Below are 8538 nucleotides of genomic sequence, written 5' to 3'. Positions count from 1 at the left end.
CCCCCCCCTTCCGTGGCTCAGCTCCGGTTTTGGCGCCGTGCGGGCAGCCGAGCTGACCCAGTTGGCGGGCAGGGCGGGCTGGCGGGCGTCTTGCAGCAAGACGGCAACACGTGTCGCAGAGACGGCAGCTGGCGAGGCAGAGATGAGCAGCCCTCTGCGGGAGGCGCAGGTGGGGACGGGCGGGGGTCGGTTAGGCGAGCTGCTGCGCAAGCTGTCGCAGGCAGAGGCCGACAACCAGCGCATCGTCCAAGTCATGGAGTCGGAGCGCGCGGGCTTCCAGGACCGCCTCGACAGGCTGCGCTCGCAGAACGATGCCATCATCGGCAAGTCGCTCTCTGTCCAGGCCAAGCTCGCTGATGCTGCCGCGGCAAAGGACAAGCTAGCCCGGCTCGAGCATGAGCACAAAGCCATGGCAGAGGCCAAGGCCCGCGCAGAAGCCCGCGCGCTCGAGGATGCTGCCGCTCGCGCCAAGGCCGAGGCGCGGGCCCAGGCCGAGGCAGAAGCCAAGGCCCAGGCTGAGGCCGAAGCGCAGGCCAGGGCCGAGGCCGAAGCGCAGGCCCGAGCTGAGGCCGAAGCCAAGGCCCAGGCTGAGGCAGAAGCCAAGGCCCAGGCTGAGGCCGAAGCGCAGGCCAGGGCCGAGGCGCAGGCGTCGGCGCAGACACAGGCACTGACACAGGCGCACTGCAGCCCAGCTTCCTCGCTGCGTCACCGCGCCCCGCCGCATCGGACGCCTATGTCGCCGATCCGCCCGCCCGCGGTCGCGTCGGTGGAGGGCTCACCGGTGGTCCACACCCCGCCGATGCTGGCAGTGACCAAACCGGCCGCGGGCCAGACACCAGCCAACGACTCGCTTCTTCTCTCGCCCTCTGTCTCGCCACTGACGCCAGGCATGGCTCAGCGGCAGAGTGTTCCGCCCGAGGTCCAGGCGCAGGTCTCCGAGTCGCTGGCTGCATCGTCACTGCTGGCCGAGTACGAGCGGCTGCGCGCCATCCACGCCGGTACTACGCCGCCGCGCCCGAGCCCTGACAGCGCTCCGGCAGTCATCACTCCGGCACGTCGAGTCCAAGCGCTGCGTGCGCGGATCATGGAGGTCGAGCGCGCAGCAGAGGCCGCAGACGACGATCTCGCTCCACGCCGCGGTGCGGCGCTCAGCTTTGCCGATGATGACGACGATGATGAGGCTGAGACCGGCTACGTCTACGACGATGAGCTCGAACCGTACTCGGGCTACGACGATGAAGGCGACGCTTGCTACTCTGAGTTTACCTACGACGAAGCTGACGAGGGGAATGATTCGGAGACCTTGGCCATGGAGCGCGCGGCCGAAGCCATTTACCGCGCCTACTTTCGCGCCAAGCACCGGGTTCCTGACTCTCCGGCCTCGCCCGACCGGTCGAGGCGGCGACATCGCTCACGTGTCGAGTACCCGCGGTCGCCGTCGCGGTCACCGTCGCCGCCGCGGGCGTCACGCCTCTCCCACTCCCGCACCCACACCCACCACACGTCGCTGTATGCCGAGCCACCACAGACGCGAGTCTACTCGCTCTTTGATCTGGTCGACGAGCTGGAGGCGTCAGGCGTCGGATTTGCATCGCCGCCGCCGCCGCGCTCGCCGTCGCCGCCGCCACGCCCACCTCCGCCGCCTCGCCACCAGGCATCGCGGCGGCAGAATGCATCGCGGCGGCAGAATGCATCGCGGCGACACCGCAGCTCGCGGCGACACAACCGATCACTCTTCTCCGAGCCGTCTGTTCAGGCTGGAGAATACGAGCCGTCCGAAGCCGATTTGGATCTGCTGTCGATGATGGCGTCGCTGGCGGGTTCGCCTGGCAAGCGCAGCGCTCACAGCTCGCGCAGACACCGTCGGTGGTAGCAAACCAGCGGTTTATCCCCTCATCAAAAGATAGAGCTTGTTCCGCCAAAGGCGTCGGCCTTGGTCTTGTGGTCGGATGGCTGCGGGCGCGACTCGTAGGCGGTGATGACGACCTCGCGCGAGCCCACCAGCGCCGAGTGCTCACCGCCGAGGCCGATGTACTTGATGCGGGTCTGCTCGTCGTCGTCGCCGGAGCCGTTTGCGGTGATATAGAGAGTGAGCGAAGAGAGCGACGAGAACTTGGGCGGGTTGACCAGGTGTGGCATGACGCCCAGTGCGTCGGCCGCGAGGTCCAGCTCCTGCGTCGGCTCCAGGTCGTCGGCGTTGGAGAAGTCGATGACGGCGCGCGGGTTGGCAAAGAGCTTGACATGCGCCGGGAAGAACGCCGAGTCACCATCGCCCATGACCACCAGCGACTGAAGCTTGACGCTAGCCGTGAACGGGATGTGAATGATGAGCTGCGCATCGGCGTCCGAGACCAGCGGCGGATGCGAGCCGAAGCGCTCGGTGTAGGGCACAAAGACGCCAGCTGCCGCCCTCGGTCTCCTCGTTGAAGGCCACCACCGCTGCAGTGTCGATGACCTCGAAGAGCGACAAGCCCTCGCCCTGCTCCACGCAGTGTTCGCATCCTCCGCCGTGTCCCCCCGTGTCCATCGCAGCCGAGGTCAGAGACGAGTGCCGTCGCCGCGACCTGCGCTTCGTCGTAGGTCGGTCGGTCGGTCGGTCGGTCGTCATCGGTCGGTCGTCGTCGGTCGGTCGCCGCACGGCCAGTTTAGCCCGCCGCCCGTCGGCAGGCCCAGCCGGATGCGCCATGTGACCAAAGTGGCGTTTGCAGGTGCGTCGGCCGGGGAGTGGCACCTTTTGCAAAGGGAGTAGCAACGCCGCCTTGGAGGGCACCACCTGACCATGCACGGCTCGGGTACGGACCTCTCACCCCCCCCCCCCCCCCCCCTTTCCACCTCCTACCTCTCATCCTTCTCTGTTTACTTACCTCTGCTCGGCTCATCTTGGACTTGTCCTCCTCGCCGTCGTCGTCACCTCGTCGCCGACTAGGCGCCTCGAGGCCGCCGCCCAAGCGGTCCAAGGCTGCTCCTCCGCCTCTTTTGCCAAAGTCGGATCTTGTCCGCAAGCGATCGGTGGCCTTTGCCGCCGACTCGCTTGCTGCTGCTGATGCTGCTGCCGCCGCTGCTCCGCCCGTCGCCAAGCCCAAGCCCAAGCCCAAGCCCAAGCCCGAGCCCGAGCCTGAGCCCGAGCCCGAGCCTATGGCCAAGCCCGAGCCCGAGCCCGTACCCAAGAAGACACCACCGGCACCTGTACCCAAGAAGACACCACCAGCGCCCGTACCCAAGAAGACCCCACCGGCACCTGTACCCAAGCCCATGCCCAAGCCCGAGCCTGTGCCCAAGAAGACCCCACCGGCACCTGTACCCAAGAAGACACCACCAGCGCCCGTACCCAAGAAGACCCCACCTGCACCTGTACCCAAGAAGACACCACCAGCGCCCGTACCCAAGAAGACCCCACCGGCACCTGTACCCAAGCCCATGCCCAAGCCCGAGCCTGTGCCCAAGAAGACACCGCCGGCGCCCGTGCCCAAGCCGTCCGCTGCATCGCCAATCACGCAGCCCAAGCCGGCTCCCGTGCCCAAGCCCAAACCCAAGCCTGGCGCCGGACTGCTCAGCATCCCCGGCCAGCTAACAGGCGGTCCTCCAGCCCCGCCGCCGAAGCGGCGCAAGTCGGCCTCAGCCATCCAATCCATGCCGCTCCTCCCGGTTGTCGACACCACGGCTGTCCACACCCGCGCCAAGACGCCCGAGCCGGTCCGCTCGCGCCCGGTCGATGCTGCCAAGTCAATGGACGCCCTGCCGTCACTTGTTGACCACAACCCATCCGACGTCATCTCGGCGCCCGACATGGCCGAGCTTGCTAGCTCTTGGCGCCGGTCGCGTACCACCTACCAGGTTTGCCAGTGGCTCATCGCGGCTGGCTTTGACGCTGCCGCACACGCCTGTCAGGCCAATGAGGTCGACGGAGACGAGTTGGAGGATGCAGATCACGAATTCTTCGCCTCCATCGGAATCGACGACTCAGAGGCCACCGCCGCCATCATTGCTGCCATCCCATCGGCCACGCCGCACGGCTTGTCTCGTCCTGCCCGCGACCCTAGCGCCGGTGCCGAGCCTGACTCGGACACTGCCACAAAGGCCAAGCACGATATGCTGCTCTCCGACCTCGGCGCCGCAGACATGGCCGGCTATCTCGCCAAAGAGGGAAGCTCCAATAGCAAGTGGCGCCAGCGCTACTGCGTCCTCCAAGAGATGGTCCTCTACTACTTTAAGAACCTCTCGCCTGACAACAAGCCGCGCGGCTCCGTCATCGTCGCAGGCTGCACCGTTGGCAAGGTCGACCGGGATGGCTTTCTTCCTGGTACCACCTTTTACGTCGCACGCCGCAATCTCAATACCTATTGGCTCCTGGCAGAGACCGAGGCTGAGGTCGAGTTTTGGCTGAAGGCTCTTGTCGACCACGGCCTCTGCCGCCGCGTCGACGCCCCTCCCGAGAGCGGCATCCCCGATGCCCTCGCTGGCAAGCGCAAGTCGCGCTGGCAGACCCTCAAGCGTCGCTTCACTTCCAAGTCGACCTCCCTCGGTGACTCGGCCGCCGCAGCTCTTGCGACAGACGGTGATTCTGCCGCCCCGCCGCCGCCACCGCCGCCGCCGCCGTTCGGCGGCGCTCCGCCCCCGCCTCCACCGCCTCCGCCGCCCGGCGCCTCCATCCGCAAGGGCGGCAAGGCCAAGGCCAGGGCCACACCGGCTTCGGCTGGCTCTGGTGCGCTGCCGCCGCCGCCACCGCCGCCTCCAGCCGCCGCCGCCACGCCAGCCACCGCACGCACTCGCCCCACCGTTGGCGCTGGTCGTGGCTCGCTACTCTCATCCATCCAATCCCACCAGGGCGTGGCATCGCTCAAAAAGGTCGGCGCCCCCGAGCGCACCGACCTTGGCTCCACCTCCGCTCCCGCTGTGGCCTCACCGCCGCTCACCGGCATTGCCGCTGCGCTCGCGTCTGCCATGGGCGACCGCCGCAAGGTTGTTGTTGTCGACTCGGACGACGATGACTGGGACTCGGACTCGGACTGGTGACTTGCCTGCTAGCCCTCTCAGACATGCATCAGCACCGCCGCAGGCACATACTCGTGGACAGCCTTGAGCAGGGACTCGAGCTCGTCCTCGCTCGCCCCAGCAATGAAATGCATCAGCTGCTCGCTGCTGCTCCCGCCGCGCGCCAGGTCAGCTGCCTCATGCGCTGCAATGTACTCACGGAGCGCCGTCAGCTCATCACTCGACCGCACCTCGGCATACTTGCTCGTCATCACCACAAACTCTGAAATAGCCGGATCCACCTCCCCACCGTCGCCCAGCCGCTCTGCCATTGCACGCAGATAGGCCCGGAACACCACTCGTGCCGCCGCAGGCGTCAGCGGCACCGACGGGTCAAATGTCTCGACCCCGGCATCGCCAAACACAGCCTCCACCTCATCGTCGGCATACGGCACGCTCAGCGGAAGAGCATCGTACCCGGCTGCCGCTGCCGCCGCCGTGGGCACCGGATAAATGCACTTGAACCCGGTCTCTCCGGCCCGTGCCAGCTCCGCCCGAGCCGCGTCCACGGTCGAGCTCGCCTTGGGTACGGCCTCGCGGTAAGCAGGCGGCACCAGGCCGATAAGCGTAAAAATGTCTGCCACAAGTCGAGACTTGATGTCCAGATCCATAGGCGTTCCACACGAGACCGACGGAAACGAGTTGACCTCGAGGAGCCAAGGCTTGGCGTCGGCGTCGAGAATGACGTCAAAGCCAAAGAGCTCAAAGCACGGCAGGAATGGATGCCCGGCCACATGCGGCGCAATCGCTGGCTCCACTGCACTCAGCGCAGCCACAATGACTCGCTCGATGGCGGCAAAGATGGCTCCCACGTCAAACCCCATGGCCGCCAGCCGCACTCGCATTGCACGCACCGACCAGACCGATCCGACCCCATCGTCGGCTGCCGAAGCGTTCTTCACAAACTCCTTGTGCCGCTTGTTGAGTGAGACGTTGGTGAGGTGCGTCGCTGCAGAGTCCAGCGACTGAGCCGCAGACGTGTATGGGAGGTTGGCAAACCGTGCGAGGCCGTTTTCGTACAGAAACGCCCTCAGCGGCGCAAACGAGGTCACCACCACATACAGTCGGAGATCAAACTTGCGCCCGTCGACAAGGAGCGGGTTGTCCAAGTACGCCTGCACCACCGCCGGCTTGTCGAGCGCAGGCACCTTGGCTAGCGAGTCGAGCACCGCAATGCCGCGTCCGCACGCGCCCGACGATGGCTTGTAGATCCACAGCGGCGAGTCGCTCGCCCCAGACTCGATTGCCGCACGTAGCTCGTCGGCCTGCCGTGGCAGCGCAAACGTCTGCGGCATAAAGTCGAAGAGCGCGTCGCCAGCTTGCGCCCGTGCTGTTTCGTAGTTGAGCGTCAGCTCGGTCTTGCGAGTCAACTCGGACGAGAGCGGAAAGTGGTTGACCTTTTGGTACGGCTGCATCGCCACCAGCAGCGCCGGCCTGATGTGCCGCCCGACCCAGAACAGCGTCCAGCCACGGTGATCAGGGCCAGCGTCGACAAAGCCGTGCGCCGTGAGCGTTGTTCGAAGGAGGCCGACGAGACGTGCGCGAGTCGATATGTCGGCGCCGGTCGCGGCGCAAACGCAGCTTCAAGCGCCAAGTTGCGCTGCTTGGCCGAAACCTTGCGAACGGCCGAGAAGACCAGTGTCGGCGCTGGAGACGAGGCGCAAAAAGCAGTCGCGCCGAGCCCGAGTCAAGTCCGAGCGCTGCCGCCGACGCCGCTAGCGGCGCAAGCGGGACCGACATCGCCACCTTTGCGCGATCGGCAAGCAAGGTGCCTTCACCGCCGGCACCTCCCGCCATGTCCGCCATCGCCTCAAGCAGCGCATGCGCCGTGTGAATGTAGCCACCTGGATCGGCCGGCGGATGAGGCGCGCGGGGCAGACCTTTGCGTGGCAACGCATGTGCCGCAACCTTGACCGTGTACGCATGGACAGCCCGCGTGAGGTCATGGAAGGCGGGATGTGACAAGGTGGACGGCTCGCCGAGCGGGGTGAAAAGTGTTGACGACGGCGTTTCCGACCCGATGTTGACAAACGGCGAGGCGCGCGCGAAGAGGAGCGCAAACAGCGCGTTGCTGGTCTGATCGTACGCGTTCGGGAGCGCGTTACCGAGAATCCGGGTGTGCCGACGGGCCACGTTGGCCCGGAGCTCAAACACATACGCCACCGATCGGCGCTTGCCGAGCGCAGCAGCGAGCGCTCTCAGCGCGGCAGCGCCCGGTGTGCGGCTGGCGATGCCGTCGTCGCTGCGCGCGGCCAAGGCTTCCGCAACGTCCACGCCGTTGACAGTAGCGTCGTTGCAGCCACCCGCTACGCCGTCCGGGTTGACCATTGGCACAATGTTAAAGACAAAGCGCGAGCGGAGGAGTGTGGCCACCGCCGAGTCGGACGTGAGCGCGCGGATCAAGGCGTCGACCACATGTGACGCCGGTGAGTCAGATGCCACTACCCGCGCAAAGATGAGCACGACCTGACGAGTGGGAAAGATGGGCGGCCGCGGCGAGGTTCGGTCCGGGAACGCGCCGTCGACGTAGTCTTGCGCATCGAGGGCCGAGGACGGGAGGCGCGGCGCAGCGCGTGCCCGCACGACCTGCTTCGGGCGTCGCCGCTGGCGTCAGTTGTTGTACCACCGACAGTTGCTCCCGACCGTGAGTTGCCCGAGGTCTCCGAGTGCGGCGACGGCTTGGCGACGTCGGCGACTGGTGGGAGCGGCGGTGGCGCGGCCACATCTTGGGTGACGGTGAGTAGGTCGATGCGGCGGCCGAGCCGTGAGCGAGCGAGAAGCTCACGCGCGTAAAAGACGCGCGGCGCAAGCTTGCTGCTCCGCCCACGGCGCCGGCTGCCAAACTTGGCGTCCAGGCCACTCAGTGTGGACTGGAGCTCTGCATGCGAGTACGGCAGCCAGGCGGCGATGCGGACGCTAGCCAGCTCGTCAGCGGATGATCCGACAGCAGGCCGATGCGGGAGATCTGATGAGGCGTCGTCGGACGAGCCACCGACGTCCGGCCCCAGACGCGAGTTGGCCGGCGATGCCCTCGTCGCGCGGATCTTGAACCGCAGCTGGAGAGCGTTGGCGGAGGTCTTGAACTGGCAGGGGCCTTCGAGGCGGACCCAGGACCCATCGGCACCCCATGCTACCAGCGGACGAACATCCTTGGCGTAGATGCGCTTGAGCGCAAGAGGCAGGTTCATCAGCGTCAGCGTGTACGTCGTCTCTGGCGCCATGTCGGTGAGTCGGAAGTGGAACCAGCCGTCGTGGTCGGCGGCTTGAGCAGGTTCTCTGCCGACGGCATCCTCGCACTCGCTTCCACGAAGCCACAGACAGAAGGCATGTCTGCGCGCGGGTGCTGGCTCTACCCTTGCCAGGTTGCCCGTCTCAAAGTCTGCGTCAAACCGCACCATGGAGTTGGGCGGGGCGGGGAGGGGCGAGAGCGACGAGTGGCTGCGGTTGGTTGCGGTTGCGAGCGCTGACGAGTGGCATGTGGATGGGGATGGGGACCCAGGGAGAGCG

The 8538-nt window shown here is 66.6% G+C and overlaps 4 protein-coding genes across 4 annotated transcripts in view; 2 read left to right on the top strand and 2 right to left on the bottom strand.

Annotated features, from left to right (window-relative positions):
- AMSG_05094 (uncharacterized protein) overlaps window positions 1–1917 on the top strand; it is a gene marked incomplete at its 5' end in the record, with an annotated part of 2099 nt that extends 182 nt beyond the window's left edge. Inside the window, one exon of the mRNA XM_013902698.1 lies at window positions 195–1917. Within this exon, the coding sequence (XP_013758152.1) occupies window positions 195–1873 (1679 nt within the window). The 3' untranslated portion in view covers window positions 1874–1917. The remainder of the gene's footprint in view (window positions 1–194) is intronic.
- Window positions 1795–2527, bottom strand: AMSG_05093 (UPF0424 protein; the record flags this gene model as incomplete). Its single annotated transcript, XM_013902697.1, has 2 exons — window positions 1795–2410; window positions 2469–2527. 2 exons carry the CDS (start codon window positions 2525–2527, stop codon window positions 1897–1899), a joined length of 573 nt encoding a protein of 190 aa, XP_013758151.1. The 3' UTR covers window positions 1795–1896.
- Window positions 2528–2779: 252 nt separating this feature from the next.
- AMSG_05092 (uncharacterized protein) lies at window positions 2780–5013 on the top strand (the record flags this gene model as incomplete). Its single annotated transcript, XM_013902696.1, has 2 exons — window positions 2780–2792; window positions 2927–5013. The coding sequence occupies 2 exons, from the start codon at window positions 2780–2782 to the stop codon at window positions 5011–5013; spliced, it is 2100 nt and encodes a 699-aa protein (XP_013758150.1).
- On the bottom strand, window positions 4779–8429 carry AMSG_05091 (uncharacterized protein; the record flags this gene model as incomplete). The annotated part of the gene is made up of 3 exons (XM_013902695.1): window positions 4779–6612; window positions 6668–7620; window positions 7662–8429. The coding sequence occupies 3 exons, from the start codon at window positions 8427–8429 to the stop codon at window positions 5031–5033; spliced, it is 3303 nt and encodes a 1100-aa protein (XP_013758149.1). The 3' UTR covers window positions 4779–5030.
- Between the last annotated feature and the right edge of the window lie 109 nt (window positions 8430–8538).

The sequence above is a fragment of the Thecamonas trahens genome, assembly GCF_000142905.1.
Source record: "Thecamonas trahens ATCC 50062 unplaced genomic scaffold supercont1.21, whole genome shotgun sequence".
NCBI classification, from domain to species: domain Eukaryota; order Apusomonadida; family Apusomonadidae; genus Thecamonas; species Thecamonas trahens.
The sequence above is the reverse complement of the archived record's forward strand: the minus strand, read 5'-3'. Positions and strand labels throughout refer to the sequence as shown.